Raw genomic sequence first — 22,279 nt, 5'->3', positions numbered from 1 at the left:
TTCCCTTTGATGCTAAGTATCTTTCCACAAATACAGTTACTTTTGTTAGAAGGTCAGTAATTTTGGAAATTTCCTGAAATCTTTTCAAGGTTTCACTTCTTAAGAAGGTATGCTGCTGTCTCCTTTCTCGTTGTGTTGAGAGACAAGACTATTTGGCACTACTTCTTTTAGAAAACCCAAACACATATGATGACAGTTCACAGTTCACTTGTTCCTTTCTCCAAGTGGTTGGGAGAGCTATTACCACAAATGCAAGAGATGCTCTTTGGAGCCACAGTGAGTCTTCATATTATCAAGGTTAAAAGAGATTAATTAATTACTCAATCACTGGCAGTTTTAGAATACAGTCTGGAATATTTATGTGTACGCCTGTGTCACTGAAACTACCTTCAGAAGGCTGTAGGCTGGACTCTGGATAGAAGCCTGCAGTTAAGTTTCTGTGAAGTCGTGTAGTGTGTGGATTTACAGTCTGTCAGCCACTTTGTGTGTACTACCCTGTGAACACATTTATACCATATGGCCAAGCCACAGAATTGCCCAGCTCCATGTGAAGGCAGGAATCCATGCAGATAGATACAGCTGAAACACTTGGGTCCAAGAACCAACGCAGGGCTTGGGTCTTTCGAAGTTACAAGTTTAGCATAGCTACTGAAGATTTTTTTCTGGATTGTCATATTAAAATGAGGCTCAGGGCTCATCCATGTTGATATTGATGGTGTTAATCCTAGAGCTGATACACATTTGAAATGATAAATTTATTAATTTAAATGGAATTGGAACTCCTCAGTGTAGTTTAATGGTGATGTATATGATGCTGTCTCTCTTATCCTTCGGTTTGGGGGGAAATCTCTGAACAGAAGTCCCTTTGTCAGTTCTTTTTATTTGGGAATAGCTATTTTCTTTGCCTAAAATATCAGAAGTTCATCTCTCATATGTGTCGTTAGTGCTTGATGAGGTAATAGCAAGAAAGGGATTTTTAAGTCTTTCACTGTGTTTGTTAGCCAAGGCATCCTTTAGTATTTATGTTGCAAGTTTTTTACAGCATGGATAATAGTACTTAGTAACTAAAAGCTCGAAAAACTTATTAATGGACTGTTTATATTTTGTGTTATTCCTCTTTACTGCTTTCCTTTGCTTTAATGAGATTGAAGCTAATTTAGTGTCATTAGTAAATGTCTGAGCATGTTCTGCAAAATGAGCTCTCAATACTGTGGTGGGGAGTCTGGGGGTTATTTCTTTAGTCTGATGGCACTTTAAGTTGTTTGGTTTACTTTCTAACTTCATCATGGATCGGTGGGGGTTTCTGTAACATATGGCACTATATGTTGAAAGTGGATGTTTGCATCTGGTATGCATTGGAAGATTAAGGTAGAGAGGATGAAGTTTTGGGCAAGTATGTGTTTTTTGGATGAAGGATAAAGAGAGAATACTTTTATTTCCTCTTAGATTTGAAACATATCATTCTAGCAATGCCTTTGAAACTCTGCCAGCTTTGCCAACCATAAGGTTTATGGGATCTTGGACCTAAACTGAATTAGAAAACTGTTTTTAGTGGCAGAGAAAAAGGTTACTGCATGAAAATAGCTAGGCCTATTATCGACTGCATGTGGTCAGTGGTTTGGCTGAATGTAGGTGGCTCTTTTCCTGTCACTGTTTTCAAGCATATGGCTTTGTTTGTGATGAATATAAAACTTAAAAATGAGCTGTACTGCAGTTCTTTTGCACAGTAGTCTTTTGCTCTTTAGTAGTGATTATTTTGCGTTTGTCGTCCATCTTCAATCTTGTAGTAGAAAAGAAGTTTTTTAAATAAAGCTTATTATTCCTGTTGTCATCAAAATGAAGAGGTTTGAAGAATGTGGTCATCTGTATATAGCAGCTGCTTCTGTCAGTACTGCTTTGTAAACGGATGCATATACTATATAGCTGATTATTTCTTGTATTTAATGCTGGGATTGTTTGCAGTGGGCAGAAATGCCTTTTAAATGTGCACATGCGTTTTGTTTAATTAGTACTTCTTTGAAAATCCCTTATACTGAAATACAACTTCTTTTTTTCTCCTTTGCATGTTTTCAGTCTTGAAAATAACATTTATAGCAGCTTTTCTCAAGGTCGACTTCAGATTTGACATTTCTTTTTCTGCTTATGTAGAAGACAGCTTGAAATTAACCTGGTGTTTAGTTTTTTTGTTTGGGTATAGTATATAAGATGCTAGCTCAGACCTCAGGGAATAGTCAATATTCTAGCTCCTACTGCAGAGAGGGCTGCAGGGCACAACAGGTTCTCTTTAGCTTTAAGTTTAACAGTGTTACCCTATTTATATCTGTAAAAAAATCTGGGTGATAGAGCTGTAAATTGTGCAGATTGTGGATTGTGTAGATGGTCTGGTGTTTTCAATGTAGACGATTCTAGTGAATCTTGTTTTAGCAGCTATCATATGCAAGAGCTAGTTTCATTCAGCTGAGAGCAAAGTACATTTAGTTCTGCATGAAGCTGAGAACTGCAGTAAGAACTGGGAGCACCAAGCACTTAATGTGTTGGTTCCATTGCTGTGAAATACTGAAAAGCAAAGCAAAATTATTTACAGTTTCCTCATGTTTGGGGATAACAATTTACAGAATTATCCAATTTTTAGAGTAACTGTAAAAGAATAACTTAATACAGTGAGATAACCTGTAGAGCTGCTTAATATATTTATTTGTCAGTCAGTCCTTAGGGAAGTGCATCCTGGTCCCATGGGCCAGGCTCAAGGAAAATCTTTGTGTTGCACAGTTGAGGCTACTTGTGTGATCATGTCTTGCAAACTTTAAAGAACATGGTTTGCTACCTGTATTTAAAAAATGTACAATATTATTTAAAACACAAAATGTACTTTTAAAATTCTTAAAATGATAAAAAATAAAGTCTCTAGAAACTGTAATTATTGCAACTATAGGTTAGAACTTACTGTAATATCTTCCTACAGTATAACATAACAATTTAACTTACAGGTTATTAAGAAATTTCTAATTCAAAGTAGGTCTTTTGAATTGTGTTATGAAGTCAGAGCTGTTGTTCCTAAGCATTCTTGGGACACTAAGCAAGAAGTGCTATGCATGCCTTTGTAAGAGAATCTTCAGTAAGGTGGCTATAAGTATTGCATCCTCAAATGTTTTTGGTTTTTTTTTTAGTAAAAAAAAATATAATTTGAGTTTGCATCAGTTTGGGGTCATAGAAAACACCCTCAATAACAACAAGCTGTGTAACGTGTTTTGCTTTGTTTGTTTGTTGTGGGTTTTTTTCTAATTTTTATTTAGGACCAGGAAGCTGCTCACTATTTTTGACAATAGTAATTGTCACAATTCAGGAATTCTCCATCTTGAGAGGTTTCATATTTAAACATCCTGCCTAACAGATACTGTTCCTCATCAAAAAGATTTGAACTATGAAGTTGCTGGAGATCATGATTATAATTTCTGAACACAGAATCTTAAGAGAGAAACAGCACAGCTAAGCCATGATCCTTGTGTTCAATTTGTGAGATATTTTTGGTGGTCTTATTGCTGAAACTGTGACATTCATAATCCTCAATGCCTCCTGTTTGAATTGCAGAGGTTGGAGACCTGAGGGAGCTGCAGACACTGGACATTTCAACCAATCGTTTGATCACGTTACCAGAAAGGCTGCACATGTGCCTGTCACTACAGTACCTGACTGCAGACAGGAACCACCTGTGGCACGTGCCCCGTCACCTCTGCCAGCTGCCCAGCCTCAATGAGCTCTCCATGGCTGGAAACCGCCTGGCATTTTTGCCACTGGGTGAGTCACCACCGTGGTTGGGCTGGGGGGTGGATCAGAAGAGACAGGAAAACAAACTTGTGTCGTCGGTCCCGGAAACAAAAAAAAGAATAAAAATGCGACAAGTGGTTTTCTTTGGTGGTCCCTACAAACTCTGTTTGTGTAACAGTGATCATGTTGTTGGAAAATATGTTAATAAACAAAAAAAATATGCAGGTTAAGGTTTCATGGCTGTTTTCAAGCAATAGGACAGCTATCAAATTTGCTCTATTTTTAGTTGAGGGGGGGAAAAAGTTTAAATGATGATGTGTTTAAATATAGTAGTATGTAATCTGAGTTTCACCACTTTGGGTAGTGGATCTATTTCTGTTTGCTGGACCTGATGATTTAACTAAGATTCTCCAGCTAGGGTTCAAAACTTGCTGTGGAATCCCAGTAACTCCACATAACTTAATTTTCATCATTAGGAATGTCAATGCTGCATGATCTAGCAAAGGTTTAGTTTGTGCTGTGTAGAGGCACACAGCAAAACTTCCACAGTAGTAGCCTAGGAGGGAATTTCTGCCTTTTTATTTTTCTCAAGCCTTTCAAAGTTTGGAAGCATTGAAGCAGGTTTTCAATAGGAGGTGCAGTCAGTGAGTGGTGGTTTGTTGTGGGAAGTAGTTGTGTTGTCAGTGAGTGTGGACTGTATATTCTGTTTGTGAAAAGTAAGTCCTCTTCCCTGAGCTGGTTACTTTTCAGTCCTGCCACAGGCTAATCTCTGCTGAAATACAGACATACATGTAGATCTGTCATGTCATTTGAATAGCCATTAATTTATTTATTTTTTTTTTATAATACAGTCAGGATTTGGTTTTAATTAGGTGATCATCACATTGAAAAAGAAGCTGAAAACTGAAGTGGCTTAAAATGAGACAATAATTTCTAAATTAATTACATCGTGTAGGTTTTAGTTAATTTCTTCAGTACTAGCAATTTAGATTTTTAAAGAAGTTGAAGATCTTCCTGATTTTCTTAGCACCTTACTTTCCGTCATATAAGCTAAGTGCAAATAATGTCTCCAGACAGAGTGTTTCAGTTACGCCCCAACATATGTCATTATATAACGAGAAAACGAGTTCCAAGATGCATCATCCAGATTCCACAGTACTAACTAAAACAAGCAAAGTAACTTCCACTGTTTTGGCAAGTATTTCTAACTGCATTTCTTAAGACAGGAAGTTGAGTCTTTTTAATTTTGCAAAACCAGCATACTATTCAATAAGATGAGATACGAAATATTAAAGGCTGAAAGATTTTGCTACTTTTGCTCTAGTAGCTTATCTGTGAGTTAGCTGTGACCTGGATGAGCCATAGATCTGCTCAAGTGTTTTAAGTTCAAAAGGAGGAAATAAATCTCTAATATAATGACACACCTTCTTTTTTCTTTATTTTTAGACTCAAATTCAAAACATTCAAAAGGAACTTTTAAAATAACGGGAAACATCAAAGACTGTCAATTGACCTTGTTCAGTAGTTCTTAATAGTGACTCACTGGTGAACATTTGGAGATAATTTGCTATCTGTGGATATGAAACTGAATCATAAATCCTAGAGTTCAGAGGAAAAGAAGCACAGTATAAATGTAAATGTTTAATCCTTCCTCTGAAGAATCAGAAGGCTTCAGAGTGCTCAAGATGCGATGGAATAAAGTAGAAGAGAGGGTTGGTGCATTGAAGAGCGAAAAGATTTAATCTATCTTCTGTTGTATGGGAAAATATTTTTCTTGGAGTATTACTGAAGTTAAGGCATAATTGTAGCATTATTTCTGCTAGCTGTACATGTTGGCTAATGGTTTGTTTGTGTGTATTTTTACATCCAACTTCACTTTACTAGTTAATGACTGGGTAAGGATGTTAAATAACAGTGAAAGATGCTGTAGAAATATCTGCAAGTGATACTCAAGCAAGAATTGTTAAACAGTTGGGTTTTTTTTTCAGTTAGGGAGTTGAGTTGAAAAGCAGACATTTTATTCGTGTCCCGAGAGAATGGGGTTTTTTCTCTTTTTTATTAGACATGTCCATGTTAAAAGAAGTATGTTTGGAACATACTGCTTAATGCTTTTTCAAGTATGATTTACTTTATTTATGGTGGCTGACATCTACTATGCCAAGGAATCCATTCTTCCTCATCTAAGTATGTCCCTTGTAGCTGCCAGTAGAGCCTCTTCTTAAGTGTAATGGAAATCTGCATTTTCCTGTTCCTAGATTGATAGGTGTAAGATTTATTCCAGCAGCAGCACAGCACTTTCACAGCCCTGCTGAAGAGGTGTTAGGTAGTTTTTTGTCCTGCACCTTCTTTTAAGTTTCAGGCCATGTGCATCTTAAGGAAAAAAGTGTGCGATTATTTGTCAGTTTTACAAAATACAATAAAAATACCTGCTGCCACCCTCTGACTTTTAGAACTGGTACATAAACAAGTAGATGGGTAAACAATAATGAGTTAGTAGTTTTTCTGCAGAATACACTTCTTTCTTGGATATGCCAATATTTTTAAAAAATCACTGATTTTCAATTGTTGTATACTCCTGTGTGTATTCAGAGAAGTAAGACTGTGTGGGTATGAGCCATTGGGCCTTCCTAATAACTTTATTTTTAAAAAAATAATAAATTTGTTTGTGTAAGTTGACCTGGCAACTGTGTCCTGGACAGTACTGTTATTGGCAGGGTAGCTTTCATGCTGCCCTAACAAATGGTCTTAGGAATTCTGCTCTTGAATGGCAGATGACCTGATCATTTTTTATCAATCTACTTAAAATATAAATTATCCTTTGATCAAAATTTAACTTTAAAATTTTACCATTAGCAAATGCTCCAATGCCTGAAAACAAATTCCATTGCAAGCAGAAACTTGAATCTGATGACATTGCAAAAATAAAAATTACTTATGTCACAAAGAACAGATATACTTAAAATAGGCCATAAATTCTCAAGTGTACTGGCAGTACAGGGGATGTTATGACAGCAGACATTCAGTGTTACATCACTTTATTGAGGGTTCATGTGTACTTTTTGTTTAGAAAATGGGTCTAGTAATTATCAGTGCCCAGTAAACAAAGGTCTTATTCTACCTCAGTATATGCTGCTTTTGTGTCCTTGCCCTCACAGTATGGTTAAAAGAGCATCAGTGCAGCCACACAAGAGCTTTTGTTCCATCTCCAGCCATGTGGAATGCATATGCCAGGGCCCTGAGGTTAAAAAAAAAAAAAAAAAAGAAAAAAAGAAAAAAAAAGTAGGGAAAAAAAATAGAATTGGGGTTTGTTCAGGACTCATGGCATTTGGTCATTTCTGGGAGAAAGGTCTTTGATCTGGAAGCCTGGAAGGAGGAAAGTGGAAATGTTTTAGACACAGTACAGTGCTTGCAAAAGCCACATGAAAACTTTCTTTGTAGCTCTAGCCTTTTCATAGATGGGCAGCTTCCTTATTTTACAGAGTTCTTCAGAAGCGTGTTTTGTAGAGAACTTTTAACAATATTTGTTGACTGATATAAGACATAAAAATTAACGTGGACGGGATACAAAGAGCTTTTTTAAGTGATGAGTTATTTAAATTTAATGTTATGGATAGTGTTTGAAACTGGAAAAAAATCTTTTGGGGACTAGAAGATGCTTGGTTATTTAATGCAAAGAAACTATATCAAAGGAACATTTATAGTTACAGGCTATTTGGCTTTGAGTGTTGAATTTTTCCTACTGAGATATTTTATCTAACATCCAAAAATTTGCTTTAATTACCTAGGAAATGCAGTCAACTCAGAACTTAGAATCTAAACATAGCATAAGATAAAGACAGAGGGAAGAGATGAGATGCAGCCTAACTCCGTCCTCAGTGCATGTGAAAAGAACAGTTTTAGGGCTTTTTTTGACTTGCCTGATTTTCAGCCTATTTGCATACATCTGTGTAGAAATGAGCAAGATGAGCCTCTTTTAAAAATGTTCTTCCACCCTCTAAATTAATACTTTAAACAGCAGCAGATTCAAGCTACCCCAGCAGCCCACAGTTTTCTGCTCTTAGTATAATTGGCTTCTGCACCATGAGAGATGTTCTCCAAGTGTCAGGTGTGCCATGCACATGCTGTCTGCTTTCAATTGTATTGACTGATTCTTCTCCAGCCTTGCAACATTGTATGGTGTTACAGTGCCTCAGTAGTGTAATATTTTTAATCATTGTAGGATCACAATGCTTTTTTTTTTTCCCCATCTAACAATATCCTGGAACTTGACTAAACTATTTTCAGCCCTGCAATACTGAGCCAAAATAAATCATCTTTTTGAGTTGTTAGCTCATAACGATGCGCAGCAGCGTCTCACAGCAGTGCCCGTCACTCAGCAGAGGTATTTGTACTTGCTTCTTGGGACAGGACAGTTGATAGATGCAGCAGATACCTCTGTGACCTGGAATGTCTTTGGGATGGGGTCAAAGAAGCATGTGCTGTTTGAACGTGTCCCCTGATGTCCATTGACTCCGGTTTGAACAAAGCCCAGATTATGGTCCCTGAAACCCTCGTAGACAGTTGCAGGGCAAGGGCGCAAATTCCACGGGCCCGAGGGTAAAAAAAAAAAAAAAAGAAAAAAAGAAAAAAAAAAGTAGGAAAAAAAAATAGAATTGGGGTTTGTTCAGGACTCATGGCATTTGGTCATTTCTGGGAGAAAGGTCTTTGATCTGGAAGCCTGGAAGGAGGAAAGTGGAAATGTTTTAGACACAGTACAGTGCTTGCAAAAGCCACATGAAAACTTTCTTTGTAGCTCTAGCCTTTTCATAGATGGGCAGCTTCCTTATTTTACAGAGTTCTTCAGAAGCGTGTTTTGTAGAGAACTTTTAACAATATTTGTTGACTGATATAAGACATAAAAATTAACGTGGACGGGATACAAAGAGCTTTTTTAAGTGATGAGTTATTTAAATTTAATGTTATGGATAGTGTTTGAAACTGGAAAAAAATCTTTTGGGGACTAGAAGATGCTTGGTTATTTAATGCAAAGAAACTATATCAAAGGAACATTTATAGTTACAGGCTATTTGGCTTTGAGTGTTGAATTTTTCCTACTGAGATATTTTATCTAACATCCAAAAATTTGCTTTAATTACCTAGGAAATGCAGTCAACTCAGAACTTAGAATCTAAACATAGCATAAGATAAAGACAGAGGGAAGAGATGAGATGCAGCCTAACTCCGTCCTCAGTGCATGTGAAAAGAACAGTTTTAGGGCTTTTTTTGACTTGCCTGATTTTCAGCCTATTTGCATACATCTGTGTAGAAATGAGCAAGATGAGCCTCTTTTAAAAATGTTCTTCCACCCTCTAAATTAATACTTTAAACAGCAGCAGATTCAAGCTACCCCAGCAGCCCACAGTTTTCTGCTCTTAGTATAATTGGCTTCTGCACCATGAGAGATGTTCTCCAAGTGTCAGGTGTGCCATGCACATGCTGTCTGCTTTCAATTGTATTGACTGATTCTTCTCCAGCCTTGCAACATTGTATGGTGTTACAGTGCCTCAGTAGTGTAATATTTTTAATCATTGTAGGATCACAATGCTTTTTTTTTTTCCCCATCTAACAATATCCTGGAACTTGACTAAACTATTTTCAGCCCTGCAATACTGAGCCAAAATAAATCATCTTTTTGAGTTGTTAGCTCATAACGATGCGCAGCAGCGTCTCACAGCAGTGCCCGTCACTCAGCAGAGGTATTTGTACTTGCTTCTTGGGACAGGACAGTTGATAGATGCAGCAGATACCTCTGTGACCTGGAATGTCTTTGGGACGGGGTCAAAGAAGCATGTGCTGTTTGAACGTGTCCCCTGATGTCCATTGACTCCGGTTTGAACAAAGCCCAGATTATGGTCCCTGAAACCCTCGTAGACAGTTGCAGGGCAAGGGCCTGTATTAGAAAAAAACCCCAACCAAACAAAAAACCCCAAAGCCCTCAGCAATTTGTTAACATTCTTATTTCAGAAAAGGAATCTACTAATTTTCTGTTGGTTTTAGCACTTGTTCTTTATATCAAAGATTTGATAATGTAACACCCTTTGAAGCTCTTCCTCAGCATTAGCTTTTCAAGTTTCTGGTGCTTGCAGCTGCCATTCGAGAGGGTAACAGGGGAAGACATTCAGTATATTTTAAGATGGCCAAACGTTTTGGGGCCATCCACTCATAATTTGCTTTATTGGCACTAAATGATGTCCAGAGCTCTTCTGTACAATAAGACTATTCAATAATAAAGAAGGGATTGTATTACCTATTGTCATAGCAGGGAATGACAAGAGATCATTATTCCAAATGAAATTTTTGAATAGAATTATAATGGAAATTTGTTTCATTTTTATTCTGTTCTTGGCCATGATTACAAGGGACAGAAGCCATGCTGATTTCTCTGGTTATCTTTATGCCATCCAAGGTAACAGGCAGTTGATAAAGATGGGAAGTCAGAATTAATCAATACTAGTGTTGTCTTGCAATGTGGCTGATTCAGCCAAATGCTTGTTTATCTTGCTTAGTTTCTATAACGTACTCATGAAAGTTTAAGAAGTTGAGAGGCATACAGATATTTATTTTTCCATAATGCAATTTGTCTGGGTTGCAGCTATCCCCTCCCAGGCAGAGGCTTTCAGACATTGTTTGCTTGGTTTGTGCTTTGTATTAAATGCATGTGTCTTTTCCTAACCCAGTATCTTGAACAACACAGGACCTAGAGGTGAAATGGGCTGCCCAGCTGATGACACATGTCAGCTCTCTTGCCAGTTCAAAACTTTTAGACCATTCTTTTTAGTTCACTCTTTGCTTTGTCTTTTTAAGGATCTCCCATTAGTATGTTTTTCACTTCTTTTGATGGGCAGTTTTGCCACTGCACTGACAAGATCTTGCCGTTAAGCAAAAGTATTGTTTCTGAGAATTATTCCTAGAAGCCTAAATTTTCACTTTTAGTTTTGCTCCATTTTCCTGCTATAATTTTCTAAATGAAACAAAATGATTCCATTCCTATATGCTTCTTTCTAGATGTATGTTAAGATACTTCTAGCCTGTGAAGGTGTTGCTTAAACATGCTGTACTTGCTTCTTTGGACTGCCAGCCACTAATATTTTAACAGAGATGATGTAGGAATCACACCTTCAGATACATGGATCATTTACTTGTAGCCACAAATTTTTGTTACACAATATTCTGCAGTTTAATGCCTGTATATTTTCTTGATTTTTTGTAATTTACCAGACCACACAGACCTTTTCTGAATGATTACTGGTTGTATTTGGTTATGGCTCAGGTAATCAAATCTTTTCTTGGAGAAAAAAATGGGACCAATCACATTCTTGTTTTTGTTTTCACCACTTTAATAAAGATAGTGAAGCTGTGACTTTGGTGATGTGAGGCCAGTTAATAAAAGCAGGTTTGACCTTAAGAACTTGAAGTATGCACTGTAGAATTGAAATCAATTGTTCCTTTGCTTCTTCAATCAGACTTTGGAGCTGGTCAGTTTTAAAATGTAATTATTTATAATGGGATTTTCAGAGCTACTGAAAGGGGTTTTGTTTTGGGAACTTTTACTCCTAATTTATAAACAGCTTTTCAGTTCATCCATAATAAAACCATTGGCTGAAATTTTACAACTGAGAAGTACTATTTTGTTTGCTTACATTGAGTCAGATTAGCTTATTACAGAGAACTGCTTTGCTGATAGTTATCACTGACTTTTCCTGTTTTCTAAACCCAGATTTAGGTCGGTCTCGGGAGCTACAATATGTTTATGTGGATAACAATATTCATCTGAAAGGCCTCCCATCTTACCTGTATAATAAAGTAATTGGTTGCAGTGGGTAAGTATGAATTAATTCAGATGTCTTTCATACATGCTTCTTGGAAAATTTCTTAGAAATATCTTCCTGTATGATACAACTGATTTGTGTGTGCAAGTGATTCAGAAATGATGTTACTTTGAGGGGTTTACTGCAGCTCCCAGTCCTGTTTCATTTTTGTGATAAATCTTGTGTTAATTGCTGACTTTTCAAAAGACAGCCTCTGTTTTGCAGGAAATTGTAATGATAATGTAAGGCCTAAAGCTGAATCCTAGCTGCACTTAAAGGTTGGCCAAAAATGTAGGTTTCATAGAATTTCCAGAACTAAAGAAAGAACAAAATATGTTTTAATGTGTTGCAGCAGCTGTGAAATTTGTAAGTTCTCACATTTGTGTAAGTTATGGGCCTTATCTTGGAATGTCACGTGCAGCCCTTTCACTCATTTTATATCCCAGTATCAGCTTCTTCTTAGTCTTGGTACCAACTAACAAAAATAAGTAACTTTTTTTAGGAATCATGGATTGACAGGTATATTTTTACATGTGCATTTTAAAAATATCCTAGGCTGCCTCATGTTTGTGGTTCAGATGTGAGGAAAAAAACATGATCTGTCTAGGACAGTAGCTTAATTCTTTCTGCACTGACACTGGCATAAATTAGGATCAACACCACTGATGAATGGAGCCTTACTGGTGTAAAACTGATCAGAAGAGGATTAACCCCATTACCATCTAATTATAAATTTCTGGTATGCTCGCTCTCAGCAAATCTTGCATTAAATATAAATTCCGTCTCTACAGCCTGCACTCTACTGCAATGTGTGAGATGCTGAGTCTTGGCATTTTAAGGTTTTTCTAATAGTCCCATGTCAGCTGGTAGTGTGATATTTAAATACTGGCTGTTGGATTATAATTCTGCTGAACTGTCTGCAGTCTCAAGTTAATTTTGTTTTTCAGGGAAGATGACTTCTAGCCTTTGTTCTTTCAGAATCGATTGTGAATTCTAAGACAGACAGTAAATTGACCCTAAAGATAACAGAACTGTCTTGATTGTGAACAAAAACACTAGTGGCAAGGCAGGAAGTATTCCAACAAGTTTGGTCCAACCGTCCTGCTTATTTAATGAGATTTTAAAAAACCATGTCTTTATTTTTGTTTATGTTTTAAGTCCTTACTTTGTAGTCAGTCAAAATAATTTTATCTTTGCACTGACCTTTTGTGAAGGTATCACTAGTTCCTGTTGTCATTACATGTACACTGCTGGTGAGACTAGCTGCTGGTATCTCTGATGGAGAGTATTAGAAATCTCATATCAAGGAGACAGAAAAAAGTTGCATTCTTGTAATGCTTCTGTGGAAAGAAAAAATATTTTTCCCCACTTAACAATAAAGAATTTTAAAAAATACCTTTAGTAAACAAAATATTAGTATTTGTGTACCAAACAGGTCTTTGTCTTTACGTTGTGAAACCATCTTGAAACATCATACATTATTTTTAAGGAGAATTTTCAAGACAGAAAGAGCACTTACATATATTATTAAGAAACCAAAGGTTTTATTTGATAATGTGCTGAGTGATGTTAAAATTGTGTAATAAAGATAATGTGAAATATTTCTGTTCTTTCCAAGAAAGCATTAGTAACCAATGCAAGGTTTTCATGGGTCAGGCAAGAACTGAAGATGCAGGCTTTAGTGCTGTATCCGGTCATCCACTGGAGAAATGAAATCTAACATGCTGCTGTTACTAACATAAAGCTAGATTTCTGAAAATAGAATATAAATTGCATTGGGTAAGTAATGAATCTCTGTCTGGGAATCCTGCAGTCAGACTGACTGAAAAAGTCTTTTATGTAAGAGGTGATGATCTCAGCACTCAAAATAAATTTCCATCTTCTTTTTTGCAGATTGGATTTCATAGTCTCCAGTTAGGTATCTGTCAGTCTTCTTGAAGGCAGCCAATAGGTGTTCACAGCTATTTTTCCCCAGTTACTTATTCACCAGGGTTCTTCTGCAGCTCCATTTTTTCCAGTTAGTTAGACCATCCTCTTATTTCGTTCCATGGGTTTTGTGTGGGGATTTTTTTATGTTCTTTGTTCTTGCACACAGTATTGCTGATAGGTTGTGATTCATTACCTAATCCATCCTGATTGAAGGGTGTATATCTCTTAGATTATTCCTCTTGGTGGTCTGTTTTGCTTGTGTACTTTGTTTTTCAGTATTGTGGTCAGGCATTAGTAGCCTCACCCTTTTCAGAAAGTAGATCAAATAGCCCAGCTCTGAACTGCAGGAACTTCAGTGGATTTATGGGTGTGTCTTCCAGCTAGGTTGGTAAGGGGTTAATCAGCTTGAAAAAAACATTATAGATTTATTTGTTATGATAGCTAACTCATTGGGTGTGGATTGCTGGGGAATGGATTGTTGGGATATTGGATCTCTGAATTCCCAATTATATTTTAACCCCATTAATGGATTGTGGGAAAGTATTAAATATTTAACAAGAGGCTTATTGACTTGCTGTTTGAAGCTGCCCTTCTTTGCTTTTTTCTCTGGGCTGTTTTTCCTTTAGTCAGAGGAGATGGGATTGATGAGATCCTTTGTTATCATGGAAGAACTATGGGATTTCTTTTACATCTGATAAGGTCGAGTGTAGTTACCTCAGTTTTAGGTCCAATTTCTGGGAAGGCTGACAGATTTGTGTTTCTGTTCCATTTGTTAGGACTGGCCCTAACAAGTTGCTCTTGGCTTCAAATTTAAGTTGTCATAAACAATTCCAATTCCCCTGTTGACTTCCCCAACCTCTTAGTAGAATTTTCCTATGCGTGTCTCTTTGGTATGATAGCTTGCAACAGGGATCGTGTAAAGAGTTACTGTTTATTTACTACAGGCTAAGTTTCTCTCCTTGGATCCAAATAAACTTGCTTTTCCTTATATGATTTGGGAAGGACAAGGCTAGTAGACTTCCTAAGGTGTCTTCCCACTACAGCTTAGGCTGTTCTTTGTTTTTCCTTCACCCACCCCCCTTTGCCCTCCAAGGAAGCTCTGTGGATGGGGAAGAGTGTAGTGCAGAGTCACCAGTGGCACAGAAATGATTTTTTGGTGGCTGTAGTTTGCCTCACATATTTGAGTTAAGAAATCCATTCTTAACTCATCCAACACACAGCAAGTCAACTGTTAGAGGTATGAAACTGCTCCCCTCTGTAAAATACTTAGGAATAATGGCATTCAGGGGCTGAAAGAGATTAGCCCATTGGCAAAGTAAGGGACACATAGTGCACTTCGTTCACCTCCTTGGGACTATGTTCTCATTTCTCCAGCTTCTGAATGTTATTTGGCAACTAGAGACCTCCTGATGTCCCATGACTAGTACATGACAGAAGGTGGGGATCTATTGAAAATGTATGTCAACATGTATTGCACTTTGCAAGGAATCCTTGAAGGGTGCTACACTGAAGAACAGTATCAAGCATACTTGGGGTTGCTTATCTGGTTTTCCCCACAAAGTTTCTTTTTTTTTTTCTTCCTAATCGCTTTCTAAATGTTTTGTGTCCTTCTAGTTGTGGTTCTCCAATTCAAGTTTCAGAGGTGAAACTGCTCTCCTTTTCATCGGGCCAGTTAACAGTGTTCCTGCCAGCAGAGGTGAAATCTATAGGGACAGAAACAGATCATGTGCTGCCTTTGCAAGAACTGGCCATGAGGACCCTCTACAACACCTACTACAGGTTTTTAAAAGGTACAAAATTTCTGCATACTTCAGATTACAGAAAGAGTGGAAGTGCTTTTCTGGCAATTATAGGGACATTTCAAATAGCTCTTCAAAGAGCTGGGCAAGGATTAATGTTTTAAAAGATTTATTTAGTCAAATTATGTTTGAAAGGCTGTATTAGGACAGAAATGTCCAATATCAAAAAACAGATTGAAAGACTATTTTTGGGGATCGAGTGGTGCTTACAAATGGTTTCTTTCTTGAGGATTGTATAAAGAAGGATGCTTTTTGCAGGAGAAACTTTAATGGAAATAGGAGATGGGAAATACAGTTCCTGAGGCAAGATTAGATGCATCAGCCAACAATGCAACTTCTTGCCAGGCAGCACGCCCCTAAACTGGCAGACTTGTTATACATGAGGCAAAAGAAATGTTAGCAGCCCTTGGCCATTTCAGTGCAGCATGACAGCTGAGCTGTTTTAGTTCTGCCCCAATTCAGACTCTTTGCTGCAAAGTGGCCCTTGGCTCATTCTGGTTATGCATCATGTGGTCACATGAGTTAGCAATATCTGATGATAACCTGCAGGTTCTGTCAGATTTGGGTGGATTGTGACTCTCCCCTATTGATGGCACCTTGGGAATTTGTCAGCTTTAGAGGTGAAAGTAGAAAACAGAAGGTTAGAGAGTTACAATGGGAACATGAGAGGGTCATGGTAAGGGATCACTTGTACCATGGCCATTGAGGGACATGGTAACTGCTGAGCTATTGCTTTGCTAGGTAGGACGTGCAAGGAGGTCAGCAGCAAATACACTGAATGGAAGAAGGTTCATGTTGAGACGTGGGAGAAACGTATGACCTGTGTTTGTTGGGAACAGCACTGCTTTGTGGTGAATGTATTTACTGACATGAAGAACATATTAATTGACCAATTTGTGTTTGTGTATTTTTTATATTTCTGTATAGGAAGGTTTTTAGTTGGTTTTTTTTGTATGTTTGCTTAGTTGTATCAAGATATCAGCTGCATCAAAATTACCCAATGACAGATGCTGTTTCATTTTGATGTGCAGAATTCTAGTCTTTGAAAAGGAGTTTGGGAACATCAGGTACAGGATCCTTCAAATCACCAATAACTACTTTCCTCATCCAGTTCATAGAATCATTTTAGATGGATCTTTAAAGACCTTTAGAATCATCAAGTCCAGTTGTGACTTGCAGAGTCATTTCTGGAATATGAGTGAATGTGGTTCCTGAAGGTGTTGGTGAAGTTTGGTCTGGGAACAGCAAGATAGCATTGCAAAATCTGTTTAAGAAATGTTTTGTAGATGGTTTATACAAGGCTGTGAGGATCCTATCTGGTTGCAGCCAAGGTGCAGAACTTGAAAAAGATGATGAAACTGTAACTATCCTGCCTACTTCTAGGTTGCTACATGGTACTGTGTAGTCTGTTTATATATTTATATATACACACACACACAAAAAATTACTATTATTCTGGGTGACCTTACTAAAGACTAAGTGCACCACCAGTGGTGACACCCACATTTCAGTGAGGCAGGAGCAACGCACAGTTAGGCACATGTAAGATAATTTGGGGAAGCAGGTGGCACATATGATGAAAGTAGCAGATTTCATCTCTCACTGATTGCCTAAATTTGCAGTTTGAAGGGTGCTGTTAAATACTTGGCTGCTGCTAGGTAAGTATGACAGAAGTGACTTGACTCCTTCTCAGTCTTTGACTACAGAATGTGACCTTTTCTTTCTGACGCAAACACGCTGTTCCTCGTGCTTGTTGCCTCAGTGGAGGCTGTTGTGGTGATTGTTGTGTGGGGGTTAAACTTCTCATTGTTTGAAAGCTGAAACCAGTATGATAGAGTAAAACTAATTTATCAGGTACTGTATCTTGTCTTGATTACTCAGCACTTAAACTCATTCACTTGTTTTGGCTGTCTCAGTTTCTAGATGGAGATTAGCATGTTGGTTTTAATTTATAAAACACTGCCTGGCTTGGGTCAAGCCTGAGAAAATAATTGCCTTTTCCCATGAAATGACCCTCGAGTCCCTTCTGGGGAAAATGATGGCATCTTGTAAACTGTGGGAGCACACTCAAGATGAATGTATTGATCTTTTTAGAGTGGTCTCTGGTTGGACCTGTGAGAATTATGCTGGGCTGGATTGTATTTCAAGTAGTTCTAAATATTTCAGATCCCTTTTTGCTGATGGTGGAGTTTGGGCTTTTTAGTGAGCTTAGCAATCCTTCTGGATTGGTTGCTGAAATGTTCTAGTAAATACTGCTGATATCCTTTTCAGATTTTTGTGTTATTAATTACTCAAACATCTGTCTAGATAATCTTTGTCTACAAATGCTTTATGATATATTACTGACTTTTATTATTTGCTTGAGCTATAATATTTTCACCTGGGTGCTTGAACCCAGTTAATCCCATGCCTACAGATGCTAAATGTAAACATTTGACTTTTTAAATTTATACATGGAAAGCATCATGTGCTTCACTCTAATAGTGGTATTTGTGTTACCTTTCTGTTCTTTTGATAAGGTCACAAGAATGTGAGACAGCTGGTTTTGTGAATTGTTCATGGCTCATGCTTGTTGTTTTTGACTTTATCATGCGACTGTTTTGTTACAAGCATTTTATTTGTTTCTTTTCTTCTCTAGATTTGAACTTTCTGACTCCAGTCTCGCTACCCAAAAGCCTCTTGGAATTGCTGCACTGTCCCTTGGGTCACTGCCACCGCTGCAGCCAGCCCATGTTTACCATTGTCTACCCAAAGCTCTTTCCCTTGAGGGAAACTCCAATGGCAGGATTGCATCAAGGGTAATTATACAGGAAATTACACTGGGGTTTCAATTAGGAAGAAAAGCACCTTGTTGAAGAAAGTATATTCTTAAGGATTTTTTTTCTAAACTTTGCATCCTTTCAGATCTAAACCCCTGTCCTCTGATTCCACATAAAAGTTGATAAATCTTTTATTTACAAGACAACCAGACTACTGCTGTTACACCATTTAACAAGAGCTACCACCCTTGCCTGTTTCAAACAGCTGTATAGTATAGAGTGAAGGGTTTTGTTATGTTGGGGTTGATTTGTGGTAGTGCAGCACATGCATGGCCTCAACCCTGACTTCAGGAGAATGCCACCACCAAATAAAAGCAGTGTAGGATCAAAGATGGAAAAAAACTCTTAAGGCCAGAGCTTAATTAAAATGTTCTGTGGTAAAATACTCTTGGTTTTTCTTTCCACACTAATGAACTGGAGACAGGCTGTGGAAACGCTCTGCATTCTAACATACCTTTTTGTAGCAGTACGTTGGTTTAAAAAGACTTCAGTTTTTACGGCTGTAGCAGTTTTGAGTGTGTTCGCAGGATTCATCAGTCCAGTAGACGAGCCCACAGACTTCCTGACCCTGCTGGACAGTATAGTAGTATCAAAATTGAGATATGGTTTAAAGAATATTGCCCTCATGCAGATAAAGATTTAAAATATCTTTAAAGTGAGCACTCGTTGCTTTGCAGTGATTCTTACCCAAACCCCTGTTAGTTTGAGCTGATACTGTACCCAGCCAGGAGCCATTATGTCACCTAATCCACATTTTGCAATGGAAAAGCATTGTCAGAGAAATGTCAGCTGGCTCAACTTGGACAGAAGTACAACACTGCTTGAAACCTAATAAAGAAGGTTTAGAGAAGAGTCACTTAACGAAGCACATGTGATACTCAGATTCTTTTTAAAGAATTCAAGTCAAGCTGTTAGTTATAAAGCATATGCCTAAAGATGGGGAGCAAAAGGGAAGGTGATTTAAAAAATAAAGTTTCTTAAATTGGTTGTTGATGTATATATATAATGCACAAGAATGCCACTTAGTTCTTGTCTTGCTGAATTCCATTGCTTACAGAGTTATCTACCATAAAAATAAGAAACTGCTTTTCAATAGGAAGATCTTTAAGAAAAAAGAAGAGACTAATTGGTGGTTCAGGTTGATGGCACCTGTTTTCTGTGGCTGTATCACAGGTTACTTTGCTGTGAGTTTGTGGCATAAAAGGCATTTGATTTGTAAGCAATTCAACTTTATGAAATGAAAGCAACTTAGGTATGCCATATCTGGACAGCTGCCAGAAGGCTGCATAAATGCTACTTTGAAAAGCTCATCTGTCTTAGAAAGCTCTGATTGCAGAAATGGTGTACTTCAACTTGCCATTCTCTTACAATTCAGTCATATGTTCAAACTGAATGGTTTTCATATTGAGTAAAATAAATTGCTTCCACATTCCAGTCCTAATATTCAGAGTGGTATAAGATGTTATAATCATGCTATAAAGAATTTCTTTGAAGCATTGAACAGTATCATTTTCTAAGAAAGTGATAGAAAATTACTTGCTGGTCAATAAATTCTTACAGTATCTGAAATAATCCAACAATGGAAGAGTTTGGAATAGAGAGCTGTATTTTTAATTGTTGGCTAAGCATTGCTCATTGTACAACTTACTAGTTACAAGATGATAGACACATCAGTAGACACCTTTAGGAATTATTTAAGTGAACAACTCAAGAAAAATGTACTCTAGAACTATTTTGGAAGAACACTGTATTTACGTTTTAAAATATGTTAATTGAAAATACATATTTCTGCATGGTTTTCACTCATTTAAAAATTATCATTCTTCCCCTTAGACAGGAATGTACTGTGTTCTGCAAAATACCTTAATCAATACAGCCTTAAGTAGCTGACATTTGATGCAAATCCACAGAAAATGAGATCTAAACAGGGCAGCCTGTCATCCTTATCTCTGTAGCTTGTGCACTTGACACGGTAAGATTATGTGGAATTGTAGAGGTGTGATAGCTGGTTTAGAAAGACATGAAGGACAGGGTTTCTGTTTTAAAGAGCTTACAGTGGCTGTGAAAACACACAGGATAGGGATCCTGAACATTTGAACAGCACTGATTAGCACATGCCACATCCATGCCAGTAACTTCTGTCTGGATTTCTGCATCACATTCTGTATCCTCTTACAGGAAAAAATAGCTAAGTGGTGAACTGTATTTCTTTGTCTGAAAAAGCACAGATGACATGAACACTGGGTAAAGTGTGATTTCTGGGTTAGTAAAAAACAGATCTTAAGATTTTTACAGCAGATATCTAGGTCCTTGCCAGGCTGGGAGCAGGAGGAGGGTCAGAGTGAGGCTACCATCACACTTTCATCTTACCATCCCTGCAGTAACTGGCACAATGTGACAACACTGCCAGTCAGTCATCCTTTCTGAAGATGGGGGCCCAGTTTGTTCACTTTGCTGAACCAAAGGAGGACACTGGACTTCAGTTATTTCGTGCCTACAAGCAGTAATTTAAGAAACACATGAGCAAAGCTGAAGCAAAGAATTACCCAGCTATTTTCCTTCTAGTTGTTAAACCTACTAGCTGTAACACCCAGCCACACCCTCCACAGAAAGAAAAACCACATGCTGCTGCTTTAAATGAATACATGAGAAACCAGGAAGGTTTTTGAGAACCCCTGCAGTGTTTCCCTGCCTTTATATCAGGCACTCATAGAGAGCAAATGAATCTTCTTTTCAGAAGTGTTGAGGTCAGCTAATCCTGTGTTTTACAAACCAGCATATTGCCTGCAGTGGCACAGGGCCAGGAGCTTTAATCTTACTGACAACTGTTCCCCCCTTTTTCTTTTCTAGGAGGACAACTGTTAGTTTTGTGGCATACTGCTGCTCCACCCAGTGTCTGCAGACTTTTGACCTACTGAGTTGATAAACATTTAAAACTACTCAGGAGTGCTGCCAGTTTAGAGCTGCATTAAACGTCGTATCCCATTGGTACTGGAATTCTGTGTGTGCACGTGTGCCAAAGCAGCAGAAGTGCCCAGTCGGGAACACTAAGAGGCACTTAAGTCCTGCCCTATCAAATCTGGATGAACTGCAGAACCTTTTCGGAAGTGTAAATACCAAGCTTTTGAAAGTATTAACTTCTCTCTCTTCTCCAAGGCAACATACAAACCAAACAAATTCACGGGCTTTGACTTCAGGGTTCCCAGTACTTTTCAAATGTGGCTGTCTTCAGGTTGACCCACTGCATCTTTTGAGGCAGTTTTCATTCCTAACAGGGGAAAAAAGAAAAGGTCCGGTTATGACAGACCAGTTTTCACTTATTCTGCCTCGTCCTCATCACTTGTACAGCTGGGATCAGGTCTCTAGGTGTAGACCTACAGAAACCTTTGAAGGGCCCAGTGACTTGCCCATGGAATTCAACTTAATTTTCTGACTCTCATAATTTTTTCTGTAGCAGAGTTATCCCAGCTGGATACCAGGTCTTTAACAGGTAACTGTGCTATTTAAGTCCACATATTAAAAGCAGCTCTTTCTTTCTTGTATCCTTAGAAGCCACACTCATTTAATTGGAGTAACTAGAGTATGTCTGGAGACTAAAGATGCTGTTTCAGTAAGGAAGGCCAGTACAGATGTCTGTGCTGAGTAGTCTTGCTCCAGCATGACTGAGGGTGTGTTTTCTTGATATTCATCTCTCAAGTTGTTTTATAAATACTTCCCCTCTTGCTTCTTTGAGTTCTTCAGGAAGAAGATGACTTTAAGTACAAATTTCACTTGAGAAAAACCTAGTAAAATGACAGTAATAATTTATATTCATTATATTTTTACAATTGCAGACTGTAGATCTGCAAAGAGGTGGTCTTCATCTTTTTCTAGATTCAGCATTTGGCTGATTTGTGGAAGTGTGTCAGTGGAGTGTGTTAACTTTGGAGAAGGCTGGAAATCTGGAGGGAGGTATGTGTATCTCCATGCATAGATATATATGTCTACAGAGAAATCTTCATAGAAGGGCTGTAATATTTGGTTTTGTGTATTAATGGCAGATTTAACTCAAATTTCCACTCGGTGTCATTTTTGTGGGATTTTTTTTTTTTTGTTAGATCTTGTTAATTTTAAATAAAGG

The 22,279-nt window shown here is 37.7% G+C and overlaps 1 protein-coding gene across 1 annotated transcript in view; it reads left to right on the top strand.

The window, feature by feature from the left end:
• The window catches only part of LRRC28 (leucine rich repeat containing 28), a 47,163-nt gene extending 25,761 nt beyond the window's left edge, over nt 1-21,402 (top strand). Inside the window, exons 5-9 of the mRNA XM_009995310.1 lie at nt 3,589-3,795; nt 11,522-11,624; nt 15,156-15,331; nt 17,979-18,138; nt 21,010-21,402. Coding sequence (XP_009993612.1) covers nt 3,589-3,795; nt 11,522-11,624; nt 15,156-15,331; nt 17,979-18,138; nt 21,010-21,082 — 719 coding nt within the window. The 3' untranslated portion in view covers nt 21,083-21,402. The remainder of the gene's footprint in view (nt 1-3,588; nt 3,796-11,521; nt 11,625-15,155; nt 15,332-17,978; nt 18,139-21,009) is intronic.
• The last annotated feature ends 877 nt before the right edge of the window (nt 21,403-22,279 follow it).

Source organism: Chaetura pelagica, unplaced genomic scaffold (assembly GCF_000747805.2).
Source record: "Chaetura pelagica isolate M959 unplaced genomic scaffold, ChaPel_1.0 scaffold453, whole genome shotgun sequence".
Lineage (NCBI taxonomy): Eukaryota > Metazoa > Chordata > Aves > Apodiformes > Apodidae > Chaetura > Chaetura pelagica.
The sequence above is the reverse complement of the archived record's forward strand: the minus strand, read 5'-3'. Positions and strand labels throughout refer to the sequence as shown.